At 52.7% G+C, this 19,797-nt stretch overlaps 6 protein-coding genes across 6 annotated transcripts; 2 read left to right on the top strand and 4 right to left on the bottom strand.

The window, feature by feature from the left end:
- Positions 1–54: 54 nt before the first annotated feature.
- J7T55_003195 (uncharacterized protein) lies at positions 55–954 on the bottom strand (the record flags this gene model as incomplete). Its single annotated transcript, XM_053138347.1, has 1 exon — positions 55–954. The coding sequence occupies one exon, from the start codon at positions 952–954 to the stop codon at positions 55–57; it is 900 nt and encodes a 299-aa protein (XP_052999060.1).
- A 2,308-nt stretch (positions 955–3,262) lies between these two features.
- J7T55_003194 (uncharacterized protein) lies at positions 3,263–3,640 on the bottom strand (the record flags this gene model as incomplete). The annotated part of the gene is made up of 3 exons (XM_053138346.1): positions 3,263–3,441; positions 3,502–3,560; positions 3,615–3,640. The coding sequence occupies 3 exons, from the start codon at positions 3,638–3,640 to the stop codon at positions 3,263–3,265; spliced, it is 264 nt and encodes an 87-aa protein (XP_052999059.1).
- Positions 3,641–8,816: 5,176 nt separating this feature from the next.
- Positions 8,817–10,463, top strand: J7T55_003192 (diphthamide biosynthesis protein 2; the record flags this gene model as incomplete). The annotated part of the gene is made up of 1 exon (XM_053138344.1): positions 8,817–10,463. The coding sequence occupies one exon, from the start codon at positions 8,817–8,819 to the stop codon at positions 10,461–10,463; it is 1,647 nt and encodes a 548-aa protein (XP_052999058.1).
- A 180-nt stretch (positions 10,464–10,643) lies between these two features.
- Positions 10,644–12,398, bottom strand: J7T55_003191 (quinate permease; the record flags this gene model as incomplete). The annotated part of the gene is made up of 3 exons (XM_053138343.1): positions 10,644–10,857; positions 10,932–11,105; positions 11,182–12,398. 3 exons carry the CDS (start codon positions 12,396–12,398, stop codon positions 10,644–10,646), a joined length of 1,605 nt encoding a protein of 534 aa, XP_052999057.1.
- Positions 12,399–14,183: 1,785 nt separating this feature from the next.
- Positions 14,184–15,635, top strand: J7T55_003190 (uncharacterized protein; the record flags this gene model as incomplete). Its single annotated transcript, XM_053138342.1, has 3 exons — positions 14,184–14,509; positions 14,565–15,256; positions 15,325–15,635. The coding sequence occupies 3 exons, from the start codon at positions 14,184–14,186 to the stop codon at positions 15,633–15,635; spliced, it is 1,329 nt and encodes a 442-aa protein (XP_052999056.1).
- A 1,154-nt stretch (positions 15,636–16,789) lies between these two features.
- On the bottom strand, positions 16,790–19,014 carry J7T55_003189 (riboflavin transporter MCH5; the record flags this gene model as incomplete). The annotated part of the gene is made up of 3 exons (XM_053138341.1): positions 16,790–17,742; positions 17,806–18,508; positions 18,820–19,014. 3 exons carry the CDS (start codon positions 19,012–19,014, stop codon positions 16,790–16,792), a joined length of 1,851 nt encoding a protein of 616 aa, XP_052999055.1.
- Between the last annotated feature and the right edge of the window lie 783 nt (positions 19,015–19,797).

Below are 19,797 nucleotides of genomic sequence, written 5' to 3'. Positions count from 1 at the left end.
CGAAATAAGTCGCCCTGGCGGCTAGAGACAGGGTCATATGTGACCTACTTAAGCTTACATCATAAGATTCTGTCCTCCGTCAATTCTAATATCTTCTCCAGTTATGTATGTGCTAGATCTACTGGCCAGCATAACCACCGCTCCCATGAGTTCTTCAGGCTCACCCATGCGTCCCATCGGATGTTTATGGAACCATTCCGTCTTATGCCAGTCCAGCATCGATCCCTCATTGAGGATGGTGTTCATATACCCTGGGGAGATTGTGTTCACTCTGATCCCGTGGACTCCCCACTCAGCAGCCAACGAATCCTTCAAGGCTAGAACTCCAGCTTTCGAGACATTGTAGCTGACCTGCGGCTGGGGATAATTTGGCCGATGAGCGGAAATTGAGGCAGTCATTATAATACTCCCTCTCTTCTTTTGTTCAATCATCACTCGTGCAGCCGCCTGGGCACATAGGAATGAACCTGTCAAATTGATGTCCACGATGACCCGGAACTGTTCAGGCGTCATGTCTATCGCGTGCACAGTGCTGACAACTCCCGCAAAGCACACGAGCACGTCGACAGAGCCGAGCTTTTTGGCCGTCTCCTGAACGGCCTCATTGACCCTCGCCGCGTCAGTGACGTTGACTTTCATGAATTCAATTTTGGCTTCAGGAAAGCTCTCCTGGAGGAGACGGACTTTAGATAGCCCCTCCGCCTCGTCGAGATCGAACATCGCAAGCCCGCTGGCGCCGTGCTCAAGAAGAGCGCGGCATGCCGCGAACCCGAGATCGCCAGTGCCTCCTGTCACGATAGCATTATCGGCGACCGAGAATCGCTCCAGGGCCCTAGCCCGGGCATCTTTCTGCGCGAGGGGTGGAGGCGGCCCTGACAGAGTGCCAGGCGCACCGTCGCCGAGGGTGATTGCGGGAATAACCCTTGAGGTGAGCTGAGAGCGTTCGGTAGTCATGATGTCGGCGTACTACAAGTCTGACCTCTATTTGTCGAATCTTTTCTTGATATAAGCCGTGTAAGGACGTTGGAAGAGAGCAGCGAGTATCTAAGTCGAATCAGAGTAATGATGGGTCATACAAAACTGCAAAAGAGCGAAAATTACCAACTGCAAAAAGACCTTATTTTATAAACGTTAATGCCTCTATGTTAAACCACGGCACAGGTATGAAGGGGCTCGGCGAGGGTGACCATGTCCGGAGGTCGGATCGTCGTTCGTTGTTGGGGCGCGGGGAAGTTAATCCCTGCGGCGGTGTCTCTCGGACGGCGAAAGCGCCGTCGCACGTCTTGGCCAGAGGTGATTCGCTAACTGGAGCATGTACAAAGCCAATGAGGCCTCAATCCCCAAATAGGTGCCTAAGAGTCATGACCTCAGGATGTACTTAGCACTTTGCTCTGTTTTTCATTGAATTTAGATATGAATGCATTCAATCAAGGCTCCGAATCATGAGTATATACCTAGGTACGTAAGGAGTGACTATGTACAAGCGAGTGTGTATATTTACGGTTAATAACAAACCGAAAACCAAAACAAAGCAAAGTCTATCAGCAGCGAAATCATTACCACCGGCCAACCACACTAGTAAAGAAAGGAAAGATGATCAGAAAATGCGTGCCCATAATGCTAGTCTCAAGAATAAGCGGCGTGAGATCCCTAGATATGAATAGAGGGTCTGAAACAAGTGCAAAAATCACAAATAAGGGAAGATTTTGAATGCAGACGCAGAGATACAGATGCAAGATTCCTATGTTGGAACATGAAGTCATTAAATCATTCTGAGCAAATCAAAGTTAGCAAAGGCTGACGACCGGGACTGAGTGTACAGCTGAACCCACACTGTGCAGCTTGTGAACAACCACCGGCATCCATAGTCGTTAAATTTTTTGAGGGCAGTTAAGGAGTGTCGAGTGAGCAGACAGAGAGAGAAGACATGCTCTATTCGCAAAAAGGAAAACTGTTGTGTAGAAATCTGTCAGAAAGTTCTTGAGCCCAGCATACTTTCTTTTCCCGGAGAAAAACTCACGTTCCTAATGGTCCAAACAACTCTCTAAGAGAACGCCGCTATGCTTCCCAAAAATATCATACGCCGAAGGGATGCAATGTAGAAGACTTTTGAAGATTTCGTATTTGGACGACACATTTTGAGGGTGTGGGAATTAACGATTGATAATAGTTGACAGGGCAGTTTGAAAGGAATGTGTATCTTAGTGAGCGGCGCTAAGGTGTTTCGGACATCTTGCAATTTCGTGACAACGAGTGAGGTCGATAAGCTTTATTTTTGTATGAATAAAGAGGGTGATTTTAGGCTCCCGAGGAGAAACGAATGGCAGGGAAGGAATGATGAGGATTTATGGAGTGGCGGGGGAGCGGCCTAAGCCAAGCGATTGACTGTAGTTGGGAGCAAATACATAGCGAGAGACTTGAAGATGAGCAACAGGTAATGAGTGACTAATGAGTGAGTGTCGGTGGTGGTGAAGAATTGAAAGAGAGGTTTGAAAGGGAGAGATCGGCGCCTCTATATAGTTGGCCACGCATCGATCACTCTCTTCATACAACAACAATTCACAGTCACAGCTGGTTAAACCGTGGTCTGAAACGAAGAATGCCAAACACGGGACCAATAATGGCCACCCTAGCGTCAGGAACAGGTGCGGCCATTGGTCATGCAAGTCGTGCTGCGAATAGGTCATCTCGGGGCCAGAAAGTGGATAGAGTTCGTGCCTGGATTGGATCATTGACACTTGGCCGACATGGCATAAGATTTTATCACATCATTGCAGTTCAAAGACCAAATTGACCAGAATCGTTCAAGCTCAACCAATAATTTCGAATGCAAGTGAGATCGTGCGGCTCAGCTCAATCTATCGGATGTTCAGCCGAGGAATGGGCGGCCACAAATGCGGCCGCCTCGCCCCTGGTGGGCTAGAACTCGACCGAAACGCCGATTTATCAGTTTCAAGCCTGCATTTCGGCCGCAGAGTCGACGACTGGTTTGCATTGAAAGTTCTTGTCTCAGCGTAATTATGGAGGCATGTGCAACTTCATGGACGATTGAGGTGCGACCACGCCTAATGTTCAGCCTTGCAGTTTCATGTAAGAACGGTCTCCAGCCCTTGGCCTGGCTCCAATCTACAACATTCTTCTAGCGACAAGTACTATAGTCGTCTATTTTATAAGCCATGCAGTACACCCAGTCGAGCATCCATTCGTCGTGGAATCGTTCGTCTCATCGCGGTTGCCCTTCATCGCAAAGGCTCCTTCAGACCTAATCGCTCGACGATGCCCTCTTCTCCTGTCGCATTTCCTTCCTCAGCTGCTTCATGGTTTTCTCGTGGGCGCTTTTGACCTTTGCCCTTTTCGCATTTTTCTGCTGCTGTTTGTCCTCGTGCTCCACGTTGCTAGAGTTGTGGTCTTTCTTGGCGACCTTCTCCTCACGGGCGCGAGCTTCAGCGCATGAGACACAACCATGGATTCGGCTGTGGTATCTGCCTCTGTGAATCTCACATTCGATGAGGTGTCCCAGCTTCAGGCATCTTCTGTTGCCCTTCTTGGAACACACAGGGCTTTAGAGGTCAGTATTGGTACAGTATCAAGTACCAAGTGATAATAACACCTACCAGTGGTGATTGATGTCCAATGCCATCTTTGCTGATGATCTCGAACTGAGATGTTTGGGTGTTTGTGGTGATCTGACTGCGCGATTAGCGGATCCGTCATCTTGTACTGGTGGCGTGCAAGGATGCATTGTCGTTTGAGGTGTAGAGGAAAAGGTCAACTCTTCTAGGAGAGCAGTCAATATCGGTGGGAGGTTTTAAGGGCCTGGATGTGCTGTGACAGACACGTATTAGTGACTGACCTTGCCCACGTTCCACGCAGTTAGCTCCTTGTCAGTTCAACACAACCTGGTGATCAGCTGACCTTTCCACGTTGTTAAATTGTCACTAGCAGGTGTAGAGTTGTTTGAAGTTTTGATTACATGCGGGGGGCAGCAATTTTTTCTTCGTTCGTTTGATAAAAAACTACATAACTCAGCTGCGGCAAGCTGCATATACAATTCATTCCGAGGGAGCCTTCTAGCAAAACCCAGCACTGTTAAATGAGTGTAGATCGGATGAATAAATAGGAGCTTCTACCAGACAAGAGGTCTTGCCGAAAATTTCCATGCGAACGTAGTCCGAAGAAAATTGGCCGTGCTGCTGTCGCTTCATCGACAACATTCACCTTTCAATGCTCGGTGTCTTGACGACAGACGATCCTAGCGTTCAATATTTTGACCCAGAGGAAGAAGAGCCACTCGGAAACAAGTGAATAATTGAAGCAGCACCTGTGCTTAAGCATGTCGAGTAGAGCGCTCTCTTTTAAAGGACTCTGGTCTCCTGAGCTCCACCAATGCCGTCCTTACTCCCAAACGGCTCCAAAGCCAGCATATGCCTACATGCACTTGAAAAGAGCTAGCAACACCATCTCACATTTAGCTAGCAACCAGTCTAGCAACTGCAATGATTATAAGGCCGGTGTTGTAACAGTGTTTACCGACTGATTCCAGGATTCTCCCTGCTCGGGATAAATTTATATTGAGATCAAGTCTCCTATTTAGATATCAGAGGGTCCTTACAGGATCACGATACCCTCTGTGGTTGAGGCTTAGAATAATTCTCGCCATCGCTCTCTATGCTCGCCCTAACAAGAGGATCAAATTCAGGCTGCGGAATGTTGGGTGGCAGGGACAGCTCTGAAAGTCTCCGCTTTAGTTTACCCTGTCTATGCTATAATTTGGTTGCCTTTCGCGGATAATTTGCCCTTCACGGCTACCGAGGTGAGCTATCGCAGACCAGTCTCTCGCATATTCTGATTGGTGCAACGACACTAAGCTTTACCCTGGCCAGATATGCCTGCAACTGTGCTAACAAGGCTGTATGTAATCGACAATATTTTGAAAAACGAATCATATAGTGGCGGAAAATACAATGAATCAGTCTCAATTCTAGTGCTACGTTCTCATGCTTGAGCTCGCTTCTTAAGAGATCAATCCTGAAGAGAGAAAACATCACTTCAGGTCTCTTGAACCCTAACACCATCACTGAGAGGTCTGGGCAAGTGATGACGAGACTACACGGCTGTGTGACCAAAATTTGAGGCATTGGTGTCAATTTGTGTCGCAAAGAATTGGACAGGGCAGGGCAAGACGCAGGCACTTAATACAGTGAAAGCGGGACTTCCTTCAGAGGCCAATTTTATGTTGGACCGTATCACGACTTTGACCAAGCTCTTGCTTTTAACAGTTTTCTTTGATTTGTGACGATAGAGCCGAAGAGCGACGTTACATGCTAATACTCTTTAGTTCTCGAAGCACAGTCGACCATCCCGGTTCATGATCCTCTCCGTGAGGTTGAGGTCTCTGTCCTCGTACTCGCCCTCGATGGATCGGAGTCTAGCCCGCAGGATGGGCTGGTTGTCGCCCTCAATGTGGAAGCGGACGTCCTCGGCAGTCTCAAGGAAGTCTGGTGCAGCTTGTCAGCATATTTCTAATTCTGGAGGGGTGTGGGCAGCCTAATGGTCCCAGGGAACACTCTTACTCTCGCCTCCCCAGAAGAAGTGGCCTGTCTTTGGTTAGCCTAATGCTTTGACAACATATACTAGCAGGTATGTTTAGCTTACCGTTGTCATTACCGATGCAGGAGTTCAGGTTGATCTCAGCATCGACGTACTCGCCGTCCTCACGGGCGACTCGGCATCGGAGGATGTGACCATCGTCAATGCGGATGCTGGGGATCTCGCAGGTGTGGTGGAAGTTAGACATGATGAATGTGGTGAGGAGGTAACTTGACTTGAGGAAGTTTCGTTTGCTGCGATGTTGTTTCAGCACAGGATTTCCTGGTTTCCGGAGGGGAGGTCTTCTTCTTTATATGCCGTTTCTGCCGTGCTGTCACGTATCAACTTCTCACCGACTTCCGGATCGCAGAGCTGCCCCGCGCGATCCACTGACATTCAGGGGGGATTCCCTCGCGAAGGGGGGGGGTTTTGACGTCAATGCCTGGGCGGTGACCCTGTGGTCCCCACCGAATAAGCTGCGGCTCAGCCGCCTCGACATGGGGCGCCAAGGGCTGGTGATGCTTTGTGGAGACGATTGAGTGGTTTCGAGAACGGTCTCTGTTAGTCAACATGTGGATCACAAGCAAACACGTTGCGTTGCGTCTCACTCTGAAGTGGGTCAAGGGTCTCTATCTGCAGGAAGCCGTGCCAAGTGTGTATAGTAAGGTGGCTGTGTCCTCGCTTGCTGAAGCTGCGAGACCGCAACGGCAAATCATCAACCTGCAGGCCAAGGGTGCCACGACGGCCAAGCCGTGCTATGTTCAATGTTCACCCAGAGGGCGATACGCCTGGAATCATGGCTAGAAGGCCTTGCAAGGCCTGGATAGACTCGGGCAATAGTGATCGTGAAGGGAGGCAACCTGCTGCAAAGAATTTGTGGGTGTCGACGACGACCCAAGTCAGATCTTCTCGTCCATATCAGGCAATTTGACGGAGACCTCTTCGCGCTAAGAAAAATAACGTCGCCCAAGCCAGAGGTGACCGCGTGATCTCTGATGAATCTTGGAACAGCTGGTCTTGTCTAGTCCTTCGTCCACGAATCAGTTGAACCGAGTCAAGCCACGTTCGGCAAACGTGCCGTGCTTTGTGATCAATGTTTGCTACCTGTTACATGACACGAATCTTCCAATGGGAACCAATTGTGCTCGAGAGAACATGACTTGATGAGCCATCCTCAATACCTGAAGCACACAACCCCGGCCCTCTCGAGCTCACAGCTCTGCTTAGATGTCTCACGAATAGCATCAGGCACATTGAGGATTGTGCTGAGCATCGACCTCAGGGCGGCCTCCGTGATATGGCGCCACTCTTGATGTTCCTTGGCCGTTGTCTCGTCAATGATAGTATCGATGAAATCCAAGAGTTCCTTGACATGCACTGTGACGTCGTACTTTGTCTTCTTCTCAAACATTCGTGCGATCGTCCAAGGGCTCCAAGCCACAATAGGCGACTGGTCTCTAACAGGAAGCACGATGGCGGGGCAGTGTGTGAATAAATGAAATGTCAGGCGTGCTTCATTCGGGATCCTTGAGTGTGACCACGCCGACTGAGAAGTGATATACCGGTATGGTGAGATCCCTGCGATAAAGATGGCCATTCGCCTGAATTTTGGATAGGCAGGCGCTGTCGGCATAAAACTCCGGTCCTCCCAAGGGCAACCAAAAGGCGACAGTATTGGCGTATCTGCATCAGTGAACGAGTTCAGCAGTATAGGCGCAATGCTCGCATCAGCCGCTAATCGTGGTCGTAACAGCCGCGCCATGGCGAAATCCTTGCTTCTTGGGATCTCGGGTTCCCTCCCACTGGCATACAAGTACGGACAGAACCAGCCTTTGGCGCAACCCATCCAGTCATCTGTACTCTTCACTCCTTGGAATACCAACTCGGCGCCCTCGCCAATGAGTTTGTGCCTGATGCGGAGTGTGATGCTGTTGACGCCAATCTTGCGTATGACTTCGTGGCCCTTGCTGTATTTACCCGTGACTTTGGCCAGGCTTTCGTCGACGCCCTGCTCGACAGTAGTCTCGACCGCCTTTTCCATGACGGTGACAGCCGAGGCCCCTAGAGCATCGAGTCCGAAGTGTGCAACGCCAGCGAGAGCAAGGTCACGCTTCCGGACATTTGGGAGGGTAAAGGGCGTATTGTCACCCCATGGGGAGAGGTAGAAGGGGAGCCGGGCTGTAGATTCCATCGACTGCCAGGAGGCGCGGCCGATCCTCGCAATCATCATGTTTCCGAAGAAACGAGAGGCAAAGCTGCTCGTCTTCTCATCTTGGTTGAGGTGGTCTTGGTTCAGCTCGGGAGATGACAACTGGTTCGATGAGACACCTTCTAAACTCATGTTCCCCATGGGCTCGGAAGGTTGCTGAAGCGGCGATCCCGGAATGGACGTGTTGCTATCTTGACGGCCGGGTGGCGCTGATGATTGCCGTTGAGGGGCGTCGGGCACCCCAAGCTGGGAAGTAGAGCTCGATGAAGGCATGGTACCTCCTGCTGTTGAGAGTCCTTGAGAGGTTTGGTAGTGAGGCACATCTGGCCGAGAAGTGCTTGTTGAACCCATCTAGAGACGTGGAAAATCGAGGCTGCGTTAGAGAAGCGATACAGGTGATGCTCTTACTGGCTGGCTGGGGTTGAAGCAGCAAAGTCTGTGACTGGGAACTACATTAAACAAGGCGGAGAAGAAAAGTTGGATTGAAGAAATGAGAGGATGGACCAGGGTCACGATAAGTTATATCACGAATCGGCAGGGAATGAGAGGGGCGAGGAATATCTAACTGGTAAGTTCTGACGGCATCTTTGCATCAAGCAACTGCGTCTTTTCATACATACTGAGTGAGACGGCAAGAGTCTCCTCCTCAGAGGGAGGCCAAAAATAGATGTAATCCCACAGTTTCAGCGGATCAAGAAGAATCGATGGCTATCCTCTGGCTTCCCAGATGCTACTTCGAGAGGCAGCCGCCAGGTGGTAGTAGGGCTGAGAGCCAAGCTTTGCGGGAGTTCGGGAGGCCTAGACCACCCCTCCATTCAGGTAGGCAGACCCCTGGGATCTTCTCGCTCATGCTGCCAAGGCCTCTCCCCTCCACCAATAACGCCACTAACGATTACTCTGAAATTTTTCCAACCCCGCCCCCACCATCACTGACGCAGCATCGCAACCAAGAGGTTCATCAAGGGCACGTCGACCAGCTGAGGGACAAGACAACACCGTCCTGCGGTCCTCAAGCAACATGACGAACGAACTCACCGCAGCACCGGTGCTTTCCACCCCAGACGACCATCTGTTCGAGTACCAGGAACCAGTAGCCGACGCCCAGAGCCCAAGATCAGACGATGAGCTTCGAGAAACCTACGAGGTTGCGAGAGTCGCTCGAGAAATACGGCATGGCGCCCACAGGCGGATCGCCCTTCAATTCCCAGATCACATGTTAGGTGATGCCCCGAAGGTAGTGACCCTACTGCAGGACGAGCTGGACAGTATACCACAAGGCGAAGAGAAGGACGACCAGAAGGATATTCCACAGGACAGGAAGCAGCAGGAAAAGATCTACATACTTGCAGACACGTCGTACAGCTCCTGCTGCGTCGACGAGATAGCCGCCGAGCATATCGATGCACACGTCGTCGTCCACTTTGGCCGCTCTTGTCTCTCTCCCACATCGAGGCTGCCAGTCATCTACGTTTTCACCAAGCATACCCTCAACCTAGACGACGCTCTGCAATCCTTCGAGTCCGAATTCCCGGACAAGGAATCCAAGCTTGTCCTCATGGCAGACGTAACATACCAGGACCATGTGCCCGAATTATACCGACGTGCCAGGGATCGCGGTTACACGGAGCTACTCTCTACCAGGATACAACATGACCCATTAGGAAGCATACCAAACCGAATCATAGTAGATCCAGACGACAACCAAGTCAAGGTTGGCGAGACAGACGGCATCGACCTGAAACAATACTCAATATTCCACATCTCAACACCACCAACCGCCCTGCTATTGGCCCTCTCCTCACGCGTGTCCTCCCTCCATATCTTCTCAACGCCGGGCTCTCCGTCCTCCTACTACTCTCCCGCCCGGACAACCCGCGCCCTGCTAGGCCGCCGATACGCAAAGCTGCTCAACTTGACCACCGCCGGAATAATAGGCATCCTGGTGAACACGCTCTCCGTGGCCAACTACCTGTCGTCCATCGACGCGATAAGAAAACAGATCGCGGCCGCAGGGAAGAAGAGCTACACCGTCGTCGTGGGTAAGCTCAATTCGGCCAAGCTGGCTAATTTTGCCGAAATGGACGGCTGGGTGGTCGTCGGTTGCTGGGAGAGCAGTCTCGTGGAAGAAGACGCAGGGTTCTACAGACCCGTTCTGACGCCATTCGAGCTGGAGGTTGCACTGATGCCGGACGAGGAGAGAGTCTGGGGACTGAGTTGGTGGGGAGGAATTGAAAGCGTAAAGGCTGTTGAGGAAAAGCCTGAGGCTTCTGGAATGGGAAGGTCAGACGACAATGTCACTGCAGACAGTGGGGTTGACGTGGACGAGGACGAGGACGATGTACCGGTGTTCGACCTTCGGACTGGCAAACTTGTGTCGAACGCTCGACCTATGCGTGTGGCGGCTCGCGCGGCTCGCGACGCCAAGAGAGAGGAAGCAACGGATTCAGCTACCAGCAAGCAGTCAGATGCGCTGACTATGCGTCCAAAAGCGGAACTCGCAACCATCAACGGTGTGTTCAGCCCAGGCGCGGAGTATCTACGGTCGCAAAGGACATGGCAGGGTCTTGGCACCGATTTCGAAGAAGAAAAGAGCGCTGCTATCGAAGAAGGGAGGAGTGGCGTGGCGAGAGGGTATACGGTCGGTCAGGACGACGAGAGAAGATGATGCGCGAGATTCATGAGAGCGCATCTGTCATCGGCATCAAACGAACAGCAGCATTGGAGTGGAACTGCACTAGTCATTTCTTTGAATATGGATACCCAAAAGCTACATTCCTGGAATAACACTTCGACTGCTTCACTATCAAGGAGCGTCGGTAAATTCATTGTTGATTCCTCGTCCACATCATTCCTTTTGGATCTCTGACTGCTCAGCTACGGCATGCGGCTTCTCATCCGCTCGAGACGAGCCTGCACCATCTAGAGAAGGAGCCTTGTGTGCCTCGGTGACGCCGAAAAGCTCGTCCATGGCCTCCAGTGACAGACCCTTGGTCTCGGGCACAAGGAACCAGACGAAGAAAAACATGGAGAAACAGAAGCTGCCGAAGATGAGATACGTGCTATAATTGCAATTCAGTCAGAGACGGCTTTTTGCCATGAATGGGGTCGGTCTGAAGATGGAGGCGCAACTTACCCATAGCCATGAGCGCCGACGGTCACAAGCATTGTTGGAACAGCCCGGGCAACGACGAAGTTGAAGAGCCACTGGGTCGCCGCGGCGTATGAGACGTTCATGGATCGGAGACGGGCAGTTGGGATCTCGGAGGCGTAGATCCAGCATGCTGGGCCCCAGCCGAATTGGAAGAACCTGCGGTGCTGATATCAGTATATGCTTCTTTACAATCACGAGCTGCTGCTAAAACCGGTAGAGGCAGACTACTTACATGGCAAAGACGAAGATGCAGACCAGGGCGACGTAACCAGCAGGGGGCACGGCTTGGCCCTCGGCTGGCGGTGAGATCCGGACGTACAGCCCGATGTAGAACATGCAGACGCCCTGGACGATGGAGCTCATCAACAGCGACCGCCTGCGACCGAAGGAGTCGGCAAGGAACAGGAGGAAGCAGATACAGCTGCAGACCTTGACGATGCCGTATATTCCGGTGCTGAAAAGACTGGTCGACGTGCCCGTGATACCCAGGTTCTTGAAGATGGTGGGGGCGTACGTGTTGATGGCGTTGGTGCCCGTCATCTGCTGGCAGATCATGAGGCCGATGCTGATGAGCGCGCGGTTCCGGTTGCCCTTGACGGTCCACATCTCCTTGTGCAGGTTCGCGGCCGTGGCGTCGCCCATGAGCCGGCGCTCGTTCTCGAGCTGGTCGACGATCTCGGAGAACTCCTCCTCGATGTAGGGGTGCGTGGTGGACAGATTACGCAGGCGTGCCAGCACATGCTTGCTCTCCTCCCAGCGGTCTTGCCGGGCGAGCCAGCGGGGTGACTCGTTGCAGAGAAGCATGCAGAAGCAAAGCAGCAGAGCGGGCAGCGCCTGGATCGCGAGCGGGAAGATGTACATGACCTTGCCGTGCATGTGGATGTTGACCGAGTAGTTGATCCAGAAGGCGATCATGCCTCCCGTCACGATGAACAGCTGGTACATTCCCGTCAACAGGCCCCGAATGGCACGCGGCGCGTTCTCGCTCACGTACAGCGGGTTGATGGCTGAGGCGGCACCGACACCCAGGCCAGCAATGAATCGACCGACGTACATGACCGCCAGGTGTCCGCTCGCAGCAGCTTGCATGATGACTCCGAGAAGGACGATGAAGGACAGGCTGATGAGGCACCACTTGCGGCCGTACTTGTCAGTGATAGGGCTAGCGGCGAGGGCACCAACGAAACAGCCGGCTTGAAGCGTGGAGACGATATTTGCGGACAGGTTGGCCGAGGCGGGACTCTTGGGATCTCCTAGTTTGTAGTCGTCAATAAAGGGAGTCATCACGATGACGCCGCCAATCACGGACGAGTCCCAGCCGAAGGACATGGCGCCGAAGCAGGCCGAGAAGGCCAGTAGGTACACACGCCAGCCGTAGATCTCCGGCGGGTCATGGGCCATGGCCTCATTTTTGACGATCTTCTGCAGTATCTTGACTCCGATAGACATTTTGGCGGTTTGGTGCGGCAAGCTGCCGCTGGTCGGTCTAAGGGGAGTGTGTCTGTATTATCGAGTTGAGGAGATTGAACACACGTCCGCGATCGACACAGTGTTCTTCGAAGAAGTCTTCGACGATTAGATCCTGAGCTCTCTCACAGCCACAGGCGCGAGAAATTTTGAGGATAAAATTATGAATGTCGGATCTCAAAAGGTGCGGTTAAAAGGACGAGGAGCATGTAGTCGGAGAAGCATCAGCTCATATAGCCACGCATGCAGGTGGGCGTGCCTAGCTCGCTTCGGCGAGCAAGGCATCTAGATACGACCCCAGTACCCGCTCGACCTGGCCACCCCACGATACATCCGGGTGAATTGGACGCCCAGTTCTTAGGTACTAGGGGGGGCTAAAGGTGGTCCTGGGGGGCGGCCCAGCTTCCCCACACCCAGCACGCTGCCAACCAAGACCGTTGGAAGGTAGGGGCCTCATCCTCACGCTCATTCCCCAAAAGCTTGATCGTGTTCCAAGACGGCTGGCTGATTTCCCACCAAGGAGGTTGAGTGCTACCCAAGGTGAGATCCCCAGATCGGGGCAAGTGCAAGCCACCTTGGCGCTGTTGGAGAGACAGCTGTGTGTTCGGCCAGTGCCACGCGGTCCTCGAGGAGGACGAGGAGCACGAGGAGGATCGGGGGGCGCGAAAGATCCAAAGGAAGCGTTCCTAGGAACTAGATCCAACCAGAAACCACGCGTGGCCCAACTGAGCGCGCCTCTGTGATCAGATGGCATGATGTCCCGGGGTCGCGGTGATCAGCAATGCTGGTTCTGCTGTCTGCCTCAGCGGTCGACGCTTGGCAGCGGTGGGACAGGACGCCAGCTCAGTATCAAAAGGGCCATAGACCCGACTGGCTTGCCAATCAGGCGACTTTAGCCGGAAGGTTGTCTGTAAGCGTTGAAGGGGTCTAGAGACTTGGCAGACATGGACCCCTGGCCTCCACACATCTCACTCGCCAATCCGGGGCAGATCTGGGGAAGTGGATCATCCCCGGGGACAACTCCGCATATTGATCTTCTTGTTTTCACGAGTTGTGTTTGCCTCGGAAAAGGGAACGGAAAAGTGAAAAGACAAATGAATGGTAGTAATAAGAAAAGTTTTATCTCGGAGAGACGCGACGTGGTGATTCTGGCTATCGACATTGCTGCCATGAAGGTTTAATCGATGCTGGTCCGTCTCGGCCCGGTTCCCAGTCCTGTCCTCTCTTAGGCCTGGTATTCGGTCCCAGAGGATGGTCGCCCTCGGTCGTTTCTGTCCCAGCGCTTACCGAGCTTATCGGGGTTCTCGGGCTACGGTAAAGCGAGCAAGAATGCTGTCCCAACGCCTTAACCATATCGACAGCCTCCTCGTGTGGTGTCCCACATGTCTTCACATTTGGAGTTTTTTTCGATTCCTGACTCTCGATTTCAAACGGAGCCCGGCCAAAGAGTAGTCTGGGAGTCTTATATGCCAAGGCAGCCAGGAGTAGTCGACTCGACGGCGTATAATTTCTCCACGAATTACCATCAATGCCGTCTGCTTGGGTATTTAACCCTGAAAGTCTAAGTAAGAGCCGCCAAGTGCCAACGCGGGAGCACTGCCTACGAAAACAATTGGCTCCCGTCCCGTCGTTTCCTAGTCGCTTGTCTCCTGCTGACCAACTAAGCATCCCTGTTCCAGAACATCAAGTTTCGTCCCTCGTGGGAAACCATTGGCTTGGCACCACTTCTCAGCGTAGTTGGTATCAGCTTGTCAGTTGTTTCGAACCATGCTGTCAGATCCAGAAGTAACAGTCTTGGGCGCTGATCCAGCCCATCGGAAGCATTCCATAAATGGGTACGCCTTTCAGCAGGACGCTATCACATCTTTCAATGGCTGGCAGTATGTCGTCTTTTACAGTGGCTTGAGCTCTGACTCGGCCCCCGAGCCCCTTTACGTGCATCTTGCCAGGAGACAGCTCCCATCAGGACCATGGCAAACAATCGTCTTCCAAGACTACCCGCAAACTACAGATGATGGCCACAATACGGTCCAGATGGGCATCTGCCCCGGAGATGGGACTATTCACCTCTCCTACGATCATCACTGCGATGTGTAAGCTATGCCTTCTCTACTCCTTCCCTTTCAGAAACTAACTTCCACCGCATAGCTTAAGGTATCGATACTCGATACGCGGCATCGCTCAAGACCCTGCTGCCTTCGCCTGGTCCTCGTCACTTTTCACTCCAACCCTGGACTATCTGCCGGGGCTCCCCAGCTCCCACAAGCACTTCAGCTACGTGACCTACCCACGCCTCGGTGCCCTAGGGGAGGACACCATGTTTATGTCCCTCCGTGACGGCAAAGCTGGCCTTGGTTCTGACCACTTATACCTGTATCGCTCCTCCACCGGCTTCTGGGAATTCGTAGGCACCCCGTTGACGGGCGTGCAGAGCAACCCTTACGTCCATGGCTGGGACTTCAGGGACGGCAAGCTGCATGTGACATGGGTTTACCGGGGCTTCGTGCACTATGAAGGCTGGGATGACCTCGAGGATACCAAGCATAAGCAGCAAGCTGGACCCAACGGGGCGGAAAACAACCATAACATGTGTTATGCCTATTCCGAGGATCTGGGCTATTCTTGGAAAAATGGCAACGGGAAGGTGATTGCTGACCTGAGGAAAGGAGAGACGATCGACAACTCCTCTGAGGGTATCGTCGCTTTTGACATTCCCAAAGGAAGCGGCTTGATGAACCAGGAGGCGCAAGCCGTTGATCAGGATGGCGGAGTGCATGTTTTGAACCGTGACACCCTGGATGGCATCAACGTGTGGAGACACTACTACCGTGCTCCTGGCGGTATGTTTCCCTGTGTACAAGGCCAATCAAATTGTTCTGTGAAAAAAGCAACTGACCGTGCCGCGCAGGCACTTGGACATCGAGGGCCGTCCGCCCCATTGATAAGCCGAGGCGAGGTCGGATGGCGGTCACGAAGACTGGCGACTTGCTGTTCATTCTGCCGCATACAGCTGCGCCAGTAATAAGAATATTGAAGGCGGCGAGATCGAGCGGGTACGCTGAGTATGAAGACGTCTGGGTGGGCAATGGTCTGTCAGGAGAGCCACTCATTGATGGTCCCAGGCTGGAGAAAGAGAATGTTCTTTCGGTGCTTGTCGCACAAGATGTGGAGGGCAGTGGAGGCAAAAGAGATTTGTCTGTGTTGGACTTTTCGGTATGATATCAATACTTCATAAGCTTACTCATCCAATAAGTTTTCATATGATCGCTTCTGCGTTGGCACTGGAGCCTAATATATAATGCGACCCAAATATAACATTGAGATTGAGATCGGTGCCGCATATCCCGTTCGACTGCGACAACATGCATGTAGCACAGTCATCTCCTTGAGATCAGCTGGAGATGTTAATGAGATCATGCCATAATCAGAAACCCCATCCTGTGACCAGCTCAATTCCTATGCAGGCTCAGCTTGGTCACGCCTCCCAGTTGAGTCCATTTTCTCTGCCGGCACCAAAAGCTCGATACCCTTACCCGCAAGCGCGAAGAAAAATATTATGCACTATGATGCAAATTGAGATCTCTTACAAGGGCTCCGCTTTTGAATGGCCAGCGAGCAATCTTTTCTGACGAACGAGAGCCATGTTTTAGACAGGTTCAATCGCTTTCTAGGCACCCTCACTGGTGATGGCGGTTGGGTTTTAGAGGCATGCTCGACTGTCTTCCTGCCTGCTAACGAAGAGACTCTCACCTTTCCCCTCATCCGCGAAGTCATACGGCCGTTTCGCCGGGAATTGTCACCAAATCATAGCACAAAGCCATGTGGACGACCGTCCTGTCACAGTATGACAGTAAACGCCGTCACACAGGTCATGCAACGTGCCTATGCGCGATGCGGTGGGCAAGTGAGACACGCCAACAGGTCGAACAAGGACTAATCATGCTGTGCCTAGCCATCGATGAGAGTGCAAATTCCCTTCAGGAATGAATATCGATGACAGCAGCATTGTATCAGGGGACTACTGGAGGGATCAGGTGTCGATCGTTGGCAGCTAAAGATTGGTATTATCAATTTCCGGCTTATTAGTTTGTCAACCTCCGTCGTAACCGGCCAGGAACTGCCTCATATGTCATGATGTCATGTTTTAAGGCTTCCAACATTTCGGAATTGAAAGAACTAAGCTGGAAAGGCAACGCAGCTAATGCGGCTTCTCACAACGCAGTAGTATGCATGAAGAGGCTGAGAAGCATCTTAATGTACATTTCTTATAGTATTAGAGGGTGTGCCGTGAGGCTAACCTGCGGAATTAATATGCTACACAATGATCCCACCTTTGCTAAGAAGATCCACTGGCGATGGCCAGCCTGCCTCACTCAGAAGACAGTCTTGATGTTCCATCCGACGGCCAGAACTCGGGCCGAACCATAGCACACAAGTGCTACTGAGTAAGAAAGGCCCGAGAAGAGGATGAGAGCCTGCCAGCCGTCCTTTCCACCGTCTCCAAGCAATGCGCCACCGACGGGAACACTGCTCAATGTACCGAAACTCGCCAGGAAGTTCGCTGTAGATATGTACCGCGCATAGTCCCTCGAGTCACACAGCTGGCCCAGGCACACAGGCACAAGCCCCAAATTGCTCCCGCTCGCAAAGCCAAAGATGACGGCAAAGGCAATGATGATGGCTTGCGAGTCGCCCGCGGGCAGCCAGAGCCCCAACACACTAACACAACATAGGGATATAGTTACGATGATGACGTTGAACCGGCCGAACCGGTCTGCCATTAGCCCTGGGAGGAATCGACCAGCAACTGATCCTGCGTTGAGGAGGGACAGCAGGGTGTATGAGGCTGTTGCGTTCTTCCCGTGGGCCGCGGCATAAGACACTATGAACGTAATGGGAATGAACAGGCCCCATTCCATGAAAAAGATGCCCGTGGCGGCGAGTGCGAATCTCTTGTCGCGGAAGACTCGGAAATCAGGCAGGACGCTCGCAATCTTGTGCCGCCAACCGTGGTGCTCAAGTGAGGCGTTGCTGTGTTTCCGTGGAGGGAGCCGGGTCCTGATCCAGAGATTCGAAGGTACTGCACACCCCAAGAGGATGAATCCAAGGATTCGGGTGCTCCAGGCGAACCCGAGTCGCGGAAGTAATTTCTGCAGCATTATGGGGAAGACGATACCGCCAATGCCTCCAGCTGTGGTGGCGATTCCCGTTGCGAAGCCACGTCGTTCGTTGAAGAAGTGAGCTATGGTGCCGTATGCTGGCGAGTTGAGCAGCGCACCACCGAGACCACCCATGACGGAGTATGTGAGTAGGATTTGATAGTATTCTATGCGTGATGTTAGTCTAGACCTGCTTTCTGTCTCGTCACCCTCTGGCAGGCCATGCTCACCTGTACACAGCCCAAGCAGCATGAGGCTCAACACTATAAGTAGACTCCCAAAAGCTACCAGCCATCTAGCCCCATAGCGATCGAAAATGGGCCCAACTTGTATGCCGACGAAGAAGACGCAAAACAGATAGATGCTAAAGATCCAGCCGATCTGAGACGCGCTATATTGCCTGAGCTGATGCGTTGAGAAGTAGGACTCAAAAACGGCCGACGAGTTGATGAGACCAAAGACCGATAGCATGGCGCAGAACGAGCCCGTGACAGCCAGCCATCCATGGAGACCTCCCTCCGGGAACGTCAACGCCGACGAGTTTGACATCCGCGATGCGACGCGCTCGGGCAGCGTCGAGGGAGCCCGACCTGCGTGCACAGTCGTCGTTGACGTGGACTGCGAGCTCAGATCATGTTCGTGTGCGCCATCGCTGTGCCCAACTGAGTCACCGCCGCGACGTTGCTCCTTGTTGACGTCGATGTGGTCGTCATCCCCATCGTGACGGGAGTCGAGCTTCTCCAAGTCACCAGAAGCGGTCGGTGTGCACTCATCGGTGGTGGCCGACGAGAAGGTGTGTCTATAAGGGTGGTTTTTTAAGCAGGTGTCCTCTGCATCGGGGGAGTCGAAGGTCATACTCTGTGAGACGAAGGGAAATGAGAAGGAGAAGCAACGAATAGGAGCAGTCAGGAAGGTCTGGTCCAACGAAGCCGCCTAAAAGCGTGCTTGTGGAGCCTCACTGGTCTGTCCTGTTTGCCCACGGGGTTGTTCCAGTCCTGCTCCCTCCTTCCGCGAGTGATTCAAGCTGGTGGGACGAGCTCTTCTTTTCAATGTCCGACAACTGGGAGCTGACAGGGCTGGGGACTACGCGACAAAAACTGAGGTAGCGACCCCAGGCTCGAGTGACGAAGCGCTGCGTGAATACGTCGGTAGCTGGTGACAGGTGCTGGGGTGAATGGGTGATGCAGATGATGTCTCGGGAAGGCGCAAGACAGAAGTCATTCGAGAGACAATGGACGACCGACTTTGGCGAGGCGCAGCCAGCGATACAACAGGAGCAAGACCATCTTATGGCGTTGAAAAGGCAGGCAGGGGGAGGCCAAACCGCGATTTGTCTCCACTATGATTTCACCGTCACTCGTAATATCCACGCTGGAATAGTCCAGAACAGGCGTTCTGGCGCCAGGGGTCCAGGAGATGGGCAGCTGAGGGCGCGCCATGGCGGCGTGATTCCACCCTGATGCTAAACCGCTTTCATTTCTTTACCATTGTGAAATTCGCGGCAGGCAAAAATTCTCTGCTCGAGTGGACCGGGCCACGGATCCACGGTGACTAACTTACGAACCTGGGAACCGTGGCCATCCCGACATCTGGCCCGGAATCTGTGGAGCACCATAGTTACGCCCAGGTGGAGGTGACCGACTAGCCGGGTACGGCCGAACACCAGACTCGGTCCCATCCGCCCCGAGTCATCACCACCGGGAAGACTTCTCCTTTTCCCCGACCAGACAAGGGACCTGAAGGGAGAACAGAAAAGGTTTCAATTCATCTTGCGCGAGAACAATATTATATGCAGCTGTGTGGTGTGTGGGTGCTATAGAACGGAGACAGACATGGCTGAGACACACATGTGGTCTGAGGTGACATTGTCGTGAGCGCCAGAGCCACGGCGCCCTGTCAATCTCGCTTTTCCAACGCCCAGATCTACACATGTTTGCATGGACCGGTCCTCTATACAACGGCCCTCGCCAATCTGGTGCGACCCAGACGCAAGATCGCCTGCACGAGGGGGCCACCTACATGCATTTCCTGTGTCGTACTGACTCGAAGTAGAGCCGGTAGTTCCCTATATACACATGATCACGACATTGAAAGCGCGGCGGAAGAGAAATATAATAAAACCGTCAAGTATCAGACATGACGCCTCTGATTCAAGAACGTCCGAGTCGAGATATTCTGCCTAACAAACAACAATTGCATTTCATATTTAAAACGATCACAGA

The sequence above is a fragment of the Diaporthe amygdali genome (genome assembly GCF_026229845.1).
Source record: "Diaporthe amygdali strain CAA958 chromosome Unknown NODE_3_length_2959817_cov_65_330692, whole genome shotgun sequence".
NCBI classification, from domain to species: domain Eukaryota; kingdom Fungi; phylum Ascomycota; class Sordariomycetes; order Diaporthales; family Diaporthaceae; genus Diaporthe; species Diaporthe amygdali.
Note: the sequence above shows the minus strand (reverse complement) of the source record. Positions and strands in the feature narration are given on the sequence as shown.